The 17,193-nt window shown below is 37.2% G+C and overlaps 1 protein-coding gene and 1 pseudogene across 1 annotated transcript; both read right to left on the minus strand.

Annotated features, from left to right (window-relative positions):
- Positions 1–3,022: 3,022 nt before the first annotated feature.
- Positions 3,023–3,952, minus strand: LOC125079073 (olfactory receptor 5M8-like). The gene has a single exon (XM_047692433.1). The coding sequence runs from the start codon at positions 3,947–3,949 to the stop codon at positions 3,023–3,025; it is 927 nt and encodes a 308-aa protein (XP_047548389.1). The 5' UTR covers positions 3,950–3,952.
- Positions 3,953–16,035: 12,083 nt separating this feature from the next.
- On the minus strand, positions 16,036–16,992 carry LOC125080028 (olfactory receptor 1030-like; annotated as a pseudogene).
- Positions 16,993–17,193: the final 201 nt, after the last annotated feature.

Here is a 17,193-nt window from a genome sequence, read left to right on the forward strand (position 1 = left end):
TCCTCTCTGCCAAAATGGCATTTTCAGAGAGGTGTTACTTCATCTAACCACAAATTTGTAAAAGAGGAATAGAAGGCATTATCAGCTCTGTAGGAGATTGTCTTTGCTCTGCAGGGAGATTTACATGATCCACTCACCTTCTTCCAAATAATTACTCATTTTCCACACATTAGACAAGAAAGCTGTGTATGCTCTCAGCCTAACTACCCAAGCATTCTTAAGAAACATTTTTTACAAAGTTATTGATTTACTGAATGATAAATAAACCACACGATTAATATATAATGAAAACATTGCTTCTTTTTCACTTATGGCAAATGTAATCAAGACATAGAAGAAAAAGATAAATCGTTTTAGGAAGTGAGGAGCATATCAGTGAGTAAATCATACCATATGAGCTGAGTCTCCGGCTCCAAAAGTTCTCAGATTTTGGTAGCTGTTTAATGACAAATTTGAACAGAATGAGATTCAAATTGTTAATACTAAGGACATCCATCTATGTCTGCCAACAACTCAGTCTGTGGCGGGTTATATGTAGCAGGATCAACTCTTACCCAGTTTGTTCAAGAGTTTCCTGGTCTAGGAATGGAAGTTGTGCATTTATCAGTCAAAAAGTTTTCACCTAGGGGCCCCTGGGTGGCTCAGTGGGTTAAAGCCTCTGCCTTCAGCTCAGGTCATGATCCCAGGGTCCTGGGATGGAGCCCCGCATCGGGCTTTCTGCTCAGCGAGGAGCCTGCTTCCTCTTCTCTCTCTGCCTGCCTCTCTGCCTACTTGTGATCTCTGTCTGCCAAATAAATAAATAAAATCTTTTAAAAAAAAGTTTTCACTTAAGTTATTAGTTATAAGGTTACAGAAATGTGTGCAGGAAACATTGAGCTGGATAGCAGAAAAGTCCATTAAGTGTTCCACAAACTGATATTTGCTGACTCAACACAATATTAATTTTTAAAAAAGAAAAAACTCAATGAACCAAACTACTACTTCCCATTCTGCTTTATCTGAGGAGCCATGGACCACCTAACATATTGCAGCAACCAAAGTGTGGACATGAACACAAACTGGTGCAGTCTGTTTGCCTTGTCAACTGTGGCAATGCACAGTGCCTTCCAGTAAAGAAGGGAACCACTTATTTGGCATCAGCTTTTCCCATCGTTTCTCCCATTTATTACGTTCCAGCCACATGGCTTTCCTTCTGTGTCTTCAACATGCCAGGCTTCATCCTGAAACTTCGTACTTGTTAGTGATTCTCCAGGTTACAGTTCCCAACAATCTGTGTATGTTTGTCTTCTTCTGATCCAAAAGGCTTGGATTCAAAGTGTCACCTTTTCCAAGGGTCCTTTCCCAGCCCCTGAAATTGCCACACAGGCAACAACCCTCACTTCTGAAGCTGCAAGTCACTGTCTCGCACATTGCCTTGTTTCCCCATTGTGCTTACCAGTGCCTGAAATACTTTATCTGTGTGCATGCTTTGCTTTTGAAATACCCCCACCTCTAAAACATACTGAAGGATGTTTCTGCCTTGTGTATACCTGAATCTCTAGACTGTAGCATTTTGCCCAGTAATCAACATAGTTTGAATGAATGAGACATTTTAAACCAAGACCAGCAATCAGTATCTTCAGATAACAGCTGTGCAACAAACCTAGAGAGCAACCACTGCAGAATCCAACATGAGGAGAGAAAGTTCCTAGGGAGAAAATGAGTAAATTATAGATCACTTATGGTTTTTCTCTGTAAAAGGGGCTTTATAATTCAGTGTGAATTTGGATAGAAATAGCAAATTTTTAAAGAAAGTAAAAACAACTAATAATTTTGAAAATCAAACAATTGTGCAAAATTTGAATTATGGGAGCCATTCATAATGTTCCTCATAGTGTTGGTAATCAGTTTTTATAATGTTCATAGTGCTACTCTTATTATCTTCCAGCACTACCAGTGATATATTTAGAGTTATTTTAACCACATATATCAATTGAAGAAAATCTTCAAATGTGACCATATTGGAAAGATGAGGAGAAAGAAGGGGTGGTTCTTGGGTAGGAATGCAGGGATTGGTGGAAGAAGTCTTATACTTTAACTTTAGTAAAAAGTTGTCAATAAATCATGCATGAGTTTGAAAATCCATACATAGACATATAAACCTATAATTTAAAATGAGTTAATGCCCAAAGACAGGAAGAAGGTGTTTATGTATGGGGAGCTAGAGAAGGGAGAAGTGAGACAGGAGTGTGTATAAGCCTATAGTACTGTTTGATATTTTAAACAACATATATGCTTTATATTAACAGTTTTAAATAATTACAATAAGAAATTTTAACTCAAACACACATATTTGTAGAAACAGAAAAAAACAAAAACACAATATCTCAAATATGGTATTTTGAGGGCTGTAGTGCTTAATTTCTGTTATATGCATTCACATGTTTGAGTTTTGTATCGTTACTGTAGTATCAGTCAGAAGAGGGTACTCACTGCCATGGAAATAATTAACTGAACATATGCTTATAGCTTGTAAGACAGAGGGCACTTCTCATCCATTCTACATTTCTAGTGTGAGTTGGTGGAGGGAGCATTTCCACATGTCCTCGCTCAAGAACCCATCCTTACATCTTAGATATTAAATATTGCTGGTCACCAGGACAAGGAAAAAAAATCCACTGAAGGGTTTTCTCATGAACAATTAAATGCTCAGGTTGGAAGTGATATGTATGAATTCTAATCTAAGTCATTGTCTAGAAATACTTCCACCTAAACCCAAAACAGGAGAAATAAAATGCCATCATGTGCACAAAAGGCAAAGAAATTACAATAACCAGTGAGTATAATGAATAAGTACAAACATGCCAGTTTTTGTAATGAAATTTTACTTCTCATGTTTAAATCTCTAAAAATTATTAGAAGTTTTAAAAACACAAGGTCCCCTTTTGATGTACCATATTTCTCATTTTGCTATCAATTCTACCCTGTAACTTTGGAAAAAGTTTTAGAAAAAATTTGGGAACCAAAAGAATAGTGATAGATTCTAAGAAAATCTTTGTTTTCTGAACAACTCTTTGGTCAATGCTTCTTTCACATCTTTATTCCTAAGGCTATAAATCATAGGGTTCAACATGGGGATGACCGTTGTAAAAAATACAGCTACCATTTTACCTTGTTCCACAGACTTCTTTGAGGGACATCTGAGATACATGACGAAAAGGGTCACATAAAATATGGTGACAGCTGTGAGATGGGAGCCACAGGTAGAGAAAGCTTTGTGCCTGCCTTCTGTGGAACGAATCCTCAAGATAGTAGGAAAAATATAAAGATAGGAAATCAGGATGATGAGCAGAGAAAAGGAGAGGTTACATCCAGCCACAACAAACATTGACAGCTCCTTGTTGGAAGTGTCAGAACAGGACAGCTTAATTAGTGGTGGGTCAGCACAGTAGAAATGGTTAATTTCATTGGGGCCACAGAAGGCAAGGTTGTAGGTCCACATGGTCTCCATGAGCCCCGTGAGTGCCCCATACACGTAAGGCCCCATGATGCACACACTCTTGGACATCTTGCTGCCATACAGCAGAGGGTTGCAGATGGCCATGTACCGATCAAAAGCCATTGCAGCCAGGAGGTACATCTCTATGTGGACCAAGGCAATAAAGAAGTAACACTGCACCAGACAAGCAGGATAGGAAATGGTTTCCTTCTCCGAGAAGAAGATCTCCAGCATCTTGGGAGTCACATTGGAAGAGAAGCACAGATCCACAAAGGACAAGTGGCTCAGGAAAAAGTACATGGGTTTATGGAGCCGGGCATTGACCTGGATGAGGACAATCATGCCAACATTCCCTGCGACCGTGACCATGTAAATGGCCAGAAACAGCAGGAAGAGGACAATCTGCAGTTCCAGGCGACTGGTCAGTCCAAGGAGAATGAACTCAGTCACTGAGGTGAAGTTTCTCCTCATCGTTTCCTTCAATAGGAAATGAGAACATGGGATCAGAAAGGAAATTTTTTTAAAGGCAAAAGAAAAAGTCATATTTTCTTAGAACATCATTTTGGACCTTTTTCCTCTACATTTTTTCTTTCCTTTTCTATGACTCTTTGTCCCTGGGGACACTAGAAATAGTATTTCACTTGAAACAGTATCCAATTAAACATTAGTGAGTGCAAACTTCTGGGTTCCAGTCACTAGTGGGCTTGAAGACTTTTCCTTTGCTAATTATCCTCTTATTTCTCTTTGTCTACTTCCATTTTTGGATTCTGTCAGGGTATTTTGTACCCACCTGCACTTCTACTTTGTCTATTTTCAATACTTTACCTAACCTCACATTGCTTTTTTTCACCCCAGATTTTGCCAATCAGTACCAATAAACAAACAGAAATCCACCACTGAAAAATGAATTTACCCGATAACTTAATTGGAAGTTCAGAATCTTGTACCAGAAGTTCTTTTCCTGATAACAGTGATTTCTTCCAGAAGATGCCACAATAACTCCTTAGGTTCTTTGTAAAAGGGAACTAAGTGATACCTTAAAAGATGCATCTTAATTCATTCTTTGTGAGATAAAAGAAATCAGTACTTCCTACTTTAGACTAAATGTTATTTGAGAGGGAAATGAAAGGAAAGAAATCCTTGAGAAGTTGAGTGATTGTAAATGTTTTACCATGTATGGCCACAGATATAATGCACAGGAAAGCTTTCAGAAAGTCTTCTAACATTTTCCAGTCAATTCAATACATTTAGAGAAGCTGATTTTTCAGTCTATCAGACCTGAATCAGACAATAGAAATGATTTGGTCCAGTATGTTTGTCTACATTTGAGAAAGCAGATGGAAGAGCAAAGTGACAGCCCCGAGGCAGAGACGGCTTTGACAGAGCCTGGGCCAGAAGCAGTACTTCCCCTCTATCCACGTTAGTACTTTTGGAGCCAGAGGGGGTCTTTATGGAACAGCACTTAAAACAAACAAACAAAAACAAAGCAAGACCAAAGTAAACAAAACAGCACAACCACAAAGCTTCCCTCTCTTCGTTTATTCTCAAGCTAGATTTTCTACAATGAAAGAGTATGTTCTAGGCAAGAGAATGTGGTGAAAGAGAAGTGTACAATTTCTAACCCATCCCTTTATGGCATAGGATTGCCCTTCCCTTCCTCCTTTCTCCTTCCTACTGGCAGTTCATATGGATGTAGTGCTGAACTACCCCGGAACCCACGGATGAGATGGCAGAAAAATGAGTGAGTCATGACTACTAAAATCGTGGCAGACCTCAACTGACATACCAGCTCAGAATTTGATAGGAGTGAGAGTTGGACTTCTAACTTAACTCTTTATTTGTTTTGCTGTTGCAGGAGTTGACATCATTATCCAACTAATTGAGACCTCTAGGATCAGTGCTGAAGATTACCATAAGTCTCTGTAGAGCTTATTCTGGTCTTCAGACTTGGATACATCACTACTTCTTTCTTGTAGGTTTCTAAGGTACAGGCAATCTAGAATCTATACTCTTGTTGGACCAAACGTACTTAAAATCTGTGACAAACACAACTCTTAAGAGTTGGAAACATCAGTCATTATTATTCCAATCCAAATGCATTCAAAAAACTTCCCCTTCCACAGTTAAAAAAAAATCAGTATTAAACTATAACCAGAAGAGAAATGTAAATCCCCAGGCAAATCTACATGTAATTTTAAGTTTTATTTTCCACTCAATCAACAAATCCTTCTTGAAAAAAGAAAGTTTTATTTATACAAGAAAAAACTATATCAGGTGATAATTATTAGTTAGAATTTAATTAATTCCTCAGAGGTGATACCCAAAGCAATTTTATGACTTAAAAACTGTGATGACAGTGTTTAAATAATCACAAGCCTCTTGAGACCTTTTTAATTTGTCATAAACCTCCTTCGCATCCATTCCATGATCTCTCTCTCTCACACACACACACCACAACTCTATCAAAAGCAGATGAAAGCTATTTAATAAAAAATAATTTAACAATAAAATTAGTCATATGTATTCTTTAAGCTGTCCTCCTGCACCCTAACCACAGAGGATTTTTTCCAGAACTATTGTATAGCACTTAATCCCCACCTTCCCAACACATGTCTTGTTTCTCTCATTTTTTCCCTACTCATATTTCTCAGCTCTACCACTTCTCTCCTGGAATGACCTCAGGAACTCCATTTTTCCTGAGCAGTCCACCTTTTGCTGACTCCTATCCTTGAGCTCAGCTCTAAACTGATGGTTACCTAGTGAATACATTAAGATATTTTGCAAAGCTAAAAGGCTTGTCATAAAATAGGAACCATCATCTACAGAATAATGGTTATTTGGGAGCACTTGGGTGGCACAGTTGGTTGCATGTTGGACTCTAGATTTCAGCTCCGGTGGCAATCTCAGGGTCGTGAGATCAAGCTCCCCATTGGGCACTGTGCTCAGCATGGAGTCTGCTTGAGATTCTTTTTCTGTCTCCTTCTGCCTCTCTACCCTGCCCTTTCTCTCTCTCTAAAATAAATAAATAAATCTTAAGAAAAAGAGAGAGAAGAAAAATGGTTATTTGTTGTATATAGGTATGGGGTGGCTCACTATCTTTTTCTCATCTTTTACTGGAGAACAGTGAAACATCCTGTTGCCCCCTTCTGTGTATTCATGCCTTTTCCTTCCCTCCTGCCTTCTGTAAAAATAATCTAGGTATCTTTGAGCTTTCCAAAACTTTAGAAAATTATTTTTGTGCTAAAATATTCCCAGTATCCTTAATACTGTGTTCATCTCGCAGGTTTTGCAACTGGGCAGACTCAATTTGAAAAAATATAACTGTGCTGCCTATTAATTCTGTGATGACACATATCTTAATCGTTATGAGCCGTTATGAGTTTTCTCACATGGAAAATATTGCTCCATGATTGCTCTCTGAAGATTTTAAAACTTAGAATGTATGTAAATATCTGGCCATGTGGGAGGCATGTAAGTCTATCACAAGAAAACTTTCGTGTCTGCCACCCCTTTGTTTATTATTGAGAAAAATAAAAAATTCCCCAATTTTGCACATTGGTATCTCTCATATGACCAGCTCTAGTTTTTGCCTAGGTAGCCATTGACCTATTTCTAACCATGCACTTACCCCTACTAAATAGGAAAGTGCATTCCAAGTATAAATAGTAACACTTTGCTCACTCGTAAAACACAAAATAAACAGTCCTACCTACAAAGAAGTTGGAAAACCAATACACCTTCAAAAAGTAAGTAAGGGGAATTGTTTCCTGTATTTATAAGGGTGATTATTTTTCCCTATGGTATTTTTAAAATATCAAGATGAAGCAATCAATTCTGCTAATTAAAAGTTTCCCAAAGACAACTCAAGGATTAACAACATGGGAGCCAGGAATGGTGTACGCTTCCCTTCTGTGTCCTTGTCTCTCTCAGTAATGGCCTTACTGACCTCTTACCATGCATTGCCCGGTCCTTTCTCCCTCACTGATTCCAAGACTCAGCAGAGCAAGTTGCACTCTAAAGAAAGCCAGTTAGTTACTCATTAATTGCACCTTTCCACCGATGTGGCACAGGCACATTCTACCGTATGGTATTACTGCAGCAACCATTCATTCCTTTGATAAAAATGGGTATTTTAGACCCCTTTTTTGGTTGTTTTATATTGCTTTTTGTGTTTTTGTTTTGGTTTGGTTTTTGGTTTTTTGTTCTTTAGAAAAGCCTGAGAGGAAATGAAAGTAATTGAAGACACCAATTCACAGGATGGATAGTGCTTCCAATTCCTTACTTTTCTAGGCCACCATGTGCTTTGTATAGCTGTTGAATTTCTTAGCGCTTAAGTGTTTTTCATATGTTTGATTAATAAAGTAACTAAATTCAATAAACTTGACATACTGAATCTTGTTCATGTAAGATTTTTTCAAAAACTCATTTAAAAATATCAGGTTAATATTATTAAACCTATTTCACAGTTGAAGGAACTGAGCCTTAGAGAAGATAATTACTTTTCTCAAAATAAAAGAGCTACTAAGTGACCTGGATGAGATGAGAAAGCAGATCTGACTGCAACTCTTTGCCCTTAACCACTAACATTCGTGGCTTTCCTCACAATTAGTTCATGTCATTTCATGAGGTGGATTAAATATCATCTCATTTCACGAAGGGATTAAACATCTACAACAATGCCTCAAAAATGCCCATGCTTTCTAGGTTAATGGAAGCAATTTCTCATAAATTCATTACAACATTTGGCTAGAGAGAGAACCAAGTAAAGTGGGTTTAATTCCACTGAGGAATTCTGTTTACAAAGTTTAGTCCTGGGGTGCCTGGGTGGCTCAGTGGGTTAAAGCATCTGCCTTCAGCTTGGGTCTTGGTCCCAGGGTCCTGGAATGGAGCCCCACATCTGGCTCTCTGCTCAGCGGAGAGCCTGCTTCCCCCTCTCTCTCTCTGCCTGCCTCTCTGCCTACTTGTGATCTCTGTCTGTCAAATAAATAAATAAAATTTTTTTAAAAAGGTTATTCCTTAGTTCTAGGCAAGTTATTGTCCTTTGAGCTCTTCATCTTTAAAACACATGAATGTCAGGGCCCTGGGATTGAGCCCCACATCAGGCTCCATTCTCAGTGGGGAGTCTGCTTATCCCACTCTCTCTGCCTCTCCCCCACTCATTTTCTCTCTCTCTTTCTCTCAATAAATACGTAAAATCTTCTTTAAAAAAAAAAATAAAATGCATGAGTGTATACTACAATATATCCTAGGTCACTTCCAATTCAAATGTTCTGCACTTTGAATATCATAATATCAATAAAATTGAGAAAATCAAATACAAATGACTTCCTTTATTAGAAAGCTTTTTCTTTTCTTTTTTCCCCTGAGAACTTACTGAAACTCAGCTTTTGCTCAGCAATTTGGGGAACAAGGAGCGATTTAGCACCATGCACTTTGGGATCTTGATAGTAGGGAAGTGGGCAGGAGAATACTAAGTGCATAAGGAAATAGGGTGCTAGGAAGATAGCAAGGACATAGGAATAGATAAATTCATGACCAGTTCAAATATTTCTCCTAAAGTAAATCTCAAGATGGAAGGAAAGAGCTAGAAATTTTGGGTTGAGAGGAAGACTCTCATTTGCTAGATTGACAATGTTCATGTCCAGTCATGCATCTCTCTCTACCTTGGTTAAAACAAGATTATTGCTCTTCATGGAATTCTTGACTCCAAGTCATATGCTGAAACATGACTAGAAGTCTTATTGCCTTCATATCACTACTCAAGTTACGAAGTGTTCATGCTTCCTCATCTATGCCAAATTAAATCTAAGTACATTAGCAAAACATTCCTTCTCTCCTCATCTAATCTAGTTTACTATTCAACCTCATCTTTTCTTTCTTATCCATGACTGGTGTCCCAGGTACAACCAAGTTATCCTCCATGGACCAGCTGGTTCCTTCTTCAGGAAATGACTTTCCCCATTCTCTGCCCTTTGAAGTTCTACTCAGATTCCAAAGCTCAGATCAATGGTTACTTCCTCTGGGAGAAGTACCTTAATAGCCTTGAGCAGAATGGATACTTTTCTTCCTCTGTGCCCAGAAAACAACTGAAACAAATACTTCAACTCTTTCCCCTATTGAAGCAAGTCTTATGGTAAAATAGTTGCGAAGTTTCTCCATAAATAAGTTTACTCTTCAGAAGCAGTGGAAATATATTTTAAAACCTACCATGCCTTGCCTTTGATAGACCTCAATAACTTTTGTTGAGCTGAGTTAAATTAACATGTGACCACAAATACACTAAGATATTTCTATCAGTTGAATTGTAAAGCAAGAGGTAACTTGTCCTCAACATTGTCTTGCTTGTGTGAAAAGATTACCAATAAGGTCACTAAATGAAGCAAGTCTTCTAGGGGAATAAAAGTCCATTTTATTATAACAGATCTTCCAATCTAAGGTCATCAGAATAAGTAATGATTTTAAAGGTATTATAACCCCAGGACATCTGGGTGGCAAAGTCAGTTGTGCATCTAACTCTTTTTTTTTTTTTTTAAGATTTTATTTATTTATTTTGACAGAAAGAGAGATCACAAGTAGGCAGAGAGGCAGGGGGAAGCAGGCTCCCGCTGAGCAGAGAGACTGATGTGGGGCTCCATCCCAGGACCCTGAGATCATGAGCTGAGCCGAAGGCAGAGGCTTAACCCACTGAGCCACCCAGGTCCCCCAAGCATTCAGCTCTTGATTTCAGCTCAGGTCCTGATCTCAGGGTCCTGGGATTTAGCTCTTTGCTGGGCTCCATGCTTAGCTGAGACTCTTCTTGAGAATTCTTTGCCTCTCTCTCTGCCCCTTGTCCTGTCCATGTGCACTCTCTTAAACAATAAACAAATATTTAAAAAAATAAATGCATTACTATCCCCAAATCAATGGCTACTTCCACATGCATTCTGATTTCCTAAACTTATTCATCAGAGCATCACATCACTTTTTTTTAAATTTAATTTTATTATTATTTATTTGACAGAGAGAGAGAGACAGGAAGAGAGAGAACACAAAGCGGGGTAGTGGGAGAGGGAGAAGCAGGGGGAGTGGGAGAGGGAGAAGCAGGCTTCCCACCGAGCGGGGAGCTTGATACGGGGCTCAATCCCAGGACCCTGGGAACATGAACTGAGCTGAAGGCAGATATTTAATGACTAAGCCACCAATCACATCATTTCTTAAATGCTCCTTAAACCTCAAGAAAAGTACTTCAATGATGAAATCAAACATACTTGTAAGATATGAGACAGTTAGGATTTACAAAGAGAGGAATCAGGTTTCCAAGCCAAAGATTTGCCATAAGTCACATATATAGCTATCATTCTTCACTTTTGATTGGACATTCTTTGTAAATTTACTCTACAATATTTTATTCTGTTGGTTAAATAAGAAATCACCTTGGGGCACCTGGGTGGTTCAGTCCGTTAAGTATCCAACTCTTGATTTCAGCCCATGTCATGAACTCAGGGTTGTCAGATCAAGCCCATGTAGGGCTCCATGCTATGCTTGGGATCTATTTGAGATTCTCTCTCTCTCCCTGTGCCCCTCCCCCTGCTCATGTTCTTTCTCTCTCTCACTCAAAAATAAATAAATAAATAAATAAATCACTTTCCCTGAAGAGAGGCAAACAAAAAACCACTTTTTTACATTACATAATAAAAATTCAATCCATATAAGACTTTCAAATTATTCATATGGTGATTCTTCATGCTATGAATAAGAAAGATTTGTGTAGTAACTCAACTTTAGGTTTCCTCATATTTTCAAATATTACATTCTTTCTCTTTATTATTTGATAGTTCAAAAGAAGAGTCACAATATGAGAGAGATACAGTTTTAATTTTGCTGCTGATTTTTTCAAGGAGGTGCCATTGCCCAGGGTATTTCTAAGATAGAATTCAAAACCAGAGAGGTTTCTCTGGCTTACGGTGACTGGAAAGATTGAAAATTTGCTAAAAAAAGTGATAACTTGAGACTCCCATATACTCCTAAGCATGTTCTGGAGTTTCCATTTGGTCTATAGTAAAATCTCATTTTTTCAGAAGCTACAAAGCAACAGGATGTGACGATAATGTTCCATGTTGCCAGCTCTTGAGAAAACAACTGTGATGTTACACAAATCTATGTGAAACTGATATATAGACAATGGCAGCCATATAAATGTAGAACCCTTTGAATCTGATCTTGTAAATACATGAAAAGCAAATGATCATGTGGATGTGATTGTCAGAGATAGCATCAGAGACAAAATATTGAGTTAACAGGAAAGTGACCATGTTATACTGTTCAAATAAATTGATCAAGGAAATGATCTTCTTAAATAAAAAGTTAACCAGAGTATGTGGGATTGGCAGATCAGTGAAGAGATCGTATGAGGATGTGATCTGCAGTGTTAGGCTCAAGATTTCCTGAAGAAAGAGAATACAAATAACTAGAAACAGGACAAAAAAGAAAAGCTGCCACACTCGATAACTGGTCCACCCCAGGAGGATAAAAATCCTTCTCTCTGGTCTGATTTATTCTGAACATGCCAGATGAATTCTTCTGTTGGAGAAAATAAAAATAGATTGACTAATTGTACATGAGTAAATCATACACAGTTAAGATTCCATCAGCGTGTGTCATGTTTTCTGATTGCTGTCACCTTTCACAACTGATCTAATTTCCAATTTGAAATAATCCTTTAATATCTATCTATCTATCTATCTATCTATCATCTATTATCTATCACCTCTCTAGTTTTTAAGGGGGCACAGAAAATGTACCAAGCTGAACAACAGAGAAATAATTGCTTTCAAATTTTAGATATAACCTTGTGGTATTTACAAGATGTGGAACACAGGAATTAATTAAGTAACCAAAACTATAAGGGCATTATATCTGAAGAATGATAAATGTAATAACAGAAAAATATTGAAAGCTATGAGAGTAAACCAAGTCTCAAATAGGTGAAGGAACTTTCTAGTTAATAATAAAAATTGGTTCACTTTTATTAAGTGAATACTATGTATTGGACATTGTGCTAAGTACTTTATAGGTATTTCTTAAATGTTTTTATTTAAGTATAATTGACACACAATGTTACCTTAGTTTGAGATACAACATAGGTATTAATCCATTTTTTCTACCCCAGCTTCCCTATGAGAAAGTACTATATATATTTATCTTCCAAAGGAAAAAACGAGGCAGAGAGAGATTAATTTGATCAATAAATCTGATCCTAGAGTTTATGTTCATGGACTAGTAATTTGGCTGATAAATGATAGAGTCAGGATCTGACTATAAAGCTCACTTCATTGAAAATATGAATTTGTATAAACACTATAAATAGGAACTTTTCTCGTAGTAGATTATATTGGTCAGAGTGCATTCGGCTTTCAAATACCCAATCAACAGTATTTTTGAAATACAGAAAATGATAGCTTTACTCATTCCATGGCTTTTCCCTTCAAAAAGTATAGTGAAAAACAGTATATCATAGTAGAAAAAAGAAACAATAAATGTCAAAGCCAGACACATTGGACTTCTTTTCACAGCTATGTGATTTTAGGTAAGCAATTAATTGAGAGTTTCTGCTCAACTTTAAAATGGGGTGACAATTCTGTAATCATGGTATTGATGGGGAGATTAAGTGAAACAACATATATTAAAACAGTGTCTGAACTTTGGTGAACATTGTTATTCCCTTCTCTTCCCTTCATGTGTGTATGTATGAGTGTGAGAGTCTTAACATTCTTCAGATATCCAGTGCTCCAAGGAAATATATGATATATGAAGAAAAATATTAGACTTACAGCATTACCATTCCCTGGAATATTTGTTTATTTTTTTAAGTACACATGGATCAGATTTCCTGAGAACATTTTCTCCAATTGGATTCATGACCTTTTAGATAGGTGGGAAGAAAAGTATAAAGTATCTTATAATTATTGTTCCTTAAGGAAGTGTGGAAAATATTGTCTATTTTCTCATAGATTCTTCCAATATCACATTGCCTAATTTGTTCAATAAATCTAGAATCCAGCAAAATCAACATTAAAAGAAGAAGAGCAAGAGTTTAAGAGCTTGTTCTTAAAATTCCTCACGGGAGATGTTTTCATTAAATAGGGAATTCAAATCTTTAATACACAAAGCACTGCAGAAGCACATACTTACTCAATATCCAGCACAGCACAATATGAACTAAAAATAGACTCTCTATGGTGTAATTCCTAACAGCCAACCAATTCATGAAGGCACTTGGTGAAATCCCTCTTTATTTTAGACTTTCATACATGTGGCCAAAACTATGGCTTCATATTGCTAATACCAGTCATAAATGTCGATGGCATCATGATCACAGGTATTTATGAACAATACTGTTAGCTTATAGCTCATATATTTCCACAAAGTCCTTTGTTGGTTCATTCAAAGACATTCTCTGACATATGCAAACTGGAGGTACTTTGTTCATGTTCAAAATGGAGGTTCGCTTAATTTTTTTCTATGCTGCAATCATTAAGAAAGCTTCATTTAATGCCAAGCTAGTCTGTCAAACTACATACATGGACCCTGAAATTAGAATACTGGAAAAATAAGGGAGCTACTTCTGTATAATTGTATATGTGTGTGTGCTTAAACAGCAATAGATCCTGGGTATTTGTTTAAGTAAAATACAACACACTATTAATTGAATGTTAAAATTTACAAAAATAACAATTTGTTTAGATGTGTATTTTACCAGCATTCACAGACAATTTGACTTTCTTTTTTTTTAAGATTTTTGTTTATTTATTTGAGAAAGAGAGAGAGACAGTGACAGAGATAGCTAGAGAGCACAAGCAAGGAGGAGAGGTAGAAGTTAGAAGAACATCTAGTAATAGAAAAGTTGCAATAATTATATGGGAATAACAGAGAATCAATAAATATGAAAATGTTACCTTGTAGAAAACATTGAGAGAAATAAGCTCTTGGGTAGAAAAGAAGCTTTGAAATACAACTGAGAAATACGTGTCCAGGAGTGAGTGGACTAATTACAGTTCTGTGGCTTTTCCTTTTTCATTGAAAGTAACATGTACATATGTGATCACGAATCATGTCTAATACTTATTTTGTTCAGACTCTGCCTGTTCTGACATCACATTGTACTAGTAGTTATGAGTATGCTGGAGCAGGTGCACAAAGGATGAACAAGTTCTCTTCTTGTACAATCATATGAGACTAACTTCAACTTAGAATACATTCTTTCTTTCCTCTGTTGCATTAGCAATTTCATTTTCTTATATTATAGCACTTAACAAATTGTATTGATTCTTCTCTTTACAATTTCATGAACTCTACAAAACTATACAATCCTAGAGCTCCTGGGGAATCTTTGGTAATGGAGCGTACTTGGCTTATAGATACTCTGTAAACATTTCATCAACTCTGCTTATGCTTTGTAGCTGCAAAGTCACCTGAAATGTTAACATCTTCAAAATTAACTTGTCTTTGAATTCTTTAGCATCAAAATATTTACAAATAAGTCACAATGTTGACTTCTAAAATTAGATATATAGTACCTAATTGTAGCAAAGGGCAACTTTTGTGGATAAAATTAGCATTACGCTACCAAAAAAACAAAAAAATCTGTCCCATCCTGAAAATAGGTTAACAGGCAAAGATGAAAGAAGGCATGAAAACCACAGAGCCTAGGAGTCTGTGATGTCACAGATAAACTCCACAGAGTCACGATTCTTTTGAGGCAAGCCATGTGTTTTTGTAAGAGACATCCATTGCCTGCTTCAGGAGTTAATATCTAAAAACTAATTGGAATTTTTGTGTACTGTTATGGCAGAAGGAAGAAAGTGTCTTATTAAAATGATTCTTATAAGCAGGGAGGAATAAATGGACATCAGGCATGGACATGGAGCTGTTATCTTGACATTTTCTACCAGAGGTGACAGCAAGGTCTCATCAGCAGTTGTGGTCACATTGCTCTAGACCATGCAGTGGAAACCACTGCATAGCAAATGCTACAGAATCACAAACTACTAAAAGATAGCTCATAACAGTCAACATGTGGTATTGACAAATGTGTGAGTGTGTGTGTGCGTGTGTGTGCATATATAGCCATACATTGCTTTGTAGATGCAGAGAAATTTTCCACAAACATAAGAAACTGTTAATAATAGTAACCTTAAAAGGAGACGTGGAAGATCAGGGTGGGAGAAGAAAAAGGGAAAAATCTTTTACTTTGGACTCTTCTATAGAGATTAAATATTTTACTATAAGAATATATAATTTTTATAGTGTAAAAGTAACAAACGATGTAAAAGTGTTTAAGAGAAATTATCCACTATACCTACATATCTGACCTCCAACCCTTTGCACACTCGATGCACACTCACACATCACCTGTAAAACTATAAATCTCCTGTACCTATGTCCTTGAATGTTTTGTCATTAGATTTTAGCTTTTCATTATAGATTCAAAATAACTTTACTGTAAATGCAGTTAAAGTTGGATCCAGTTCTTATGAATATAGCTTTTATTTAATTTATAAAGAAGATACATTGTAATTTTACTTCAAAAGTACATTTTTTCTGATCAGTTTCCAGAAAGCTTGTTTCACATTCTTGTTCCTCAAACTATAAATGATGGGGTTCAACATAGGGCTTATAAAACTGTAGAAAACAGCAATAACTTTAGACTGCTCCACTGACTTGTCCGTGGGAGGTCTAACATACATGCAGAACAGTGTCCCATAAAATACAGTCACTGCCACCAGATGGGACCCCACAGGTGGAAAAAAGCTTTGTGCCTGCCTTCAGCAGACTGCATCCTCAGGATGGCGATGAGTATGAAGATATAGGAGATGAGGATTATGAAGGAGAGAGTTGGAGAGGTTAAATCCTGCTACCACAAACATGGATGTCTCCTTAATGAAAGTGTCAGAGCAGGAGAGCGGATAAGAGGGAGGGTCAGCTCAGTAGAAGTGATTAATAATATTGGAGTCACAGAAGGTCAAGCGGTAGGTCCACATGGTTTCCATCAGGCCACTAAGAACCATAGACATATGGACCAACAATCAGGCGAATACATACCCCTCTGGACATCTTGCTGCTGTAAGCAAAGGGTTACCGATGGCCATGTATCTATCATAAGCCATTACGGCTTAGCATGTAATATTCAGTAATAACCATGGCAATGAAGAATAACACTGGACTAAACAAGCAGCATAGGAAATGGTTTTCTTCTCTGATGAGAAGTTCACCAACATCTTGGGAGTCACATTCGTGGAATAGCACAAATCCAAGCAAGACAAACTGGCAAGAAAGTAGTACATGGGGGTATGGAGGCATGAATCTATCCTGATCAATACCAACATCCCAAGGTTCCCCCCCACCAGTGATCAAATAGATCACCAGAAACAGCACAAAGAGGACAGGCTGAAGCTTGGACGATCTGTTAATCCCAAGAGAACAAATTCTGTCACCAGGGTGGAATTTCCTCTGACCCTTTTCTTAGCTGCCAGCATGTTCACTTAGACGAATAAAATAAAGTAGAAGTCGAGTGAGAAATCCATTATATATTTCTCTCTTTCTCTCATTTCTCCATTCTCACACTCTCCATCATCCTTACACAAAACTAGTATCAGGGTCTGCAGTGGAAGAGCTGAGAATTTTAAAAGAAGGCCAGAGCCCTTATGAGCTGGGTGTGTAATGTGCAGATGATCCCA

This window comes from Lutra lutra, chromosome 10 (genome assembly GCF_902655055.1).
Source record: "Lutra lutra chromosome 10, mLutLut1.2, whole genome shotgun sequence".
In the NCBI taxonomy this organism is placed as follows: Eukaryota; Metazoa; Chordata; class Mammalia; order Carnivora; family Mustelidae; genus Lutra; species Lutra lutra.

What these genes read in the sequence shown, in the direction of transcription:
- LOC125079073 (XM_047692433.1), bottom strand. Translation starts at nt 3,949, where the DNA reads ATGAGGAGAAACTTCACCTCAGTGACTGAGTTCATTCTCCTTGGACTG.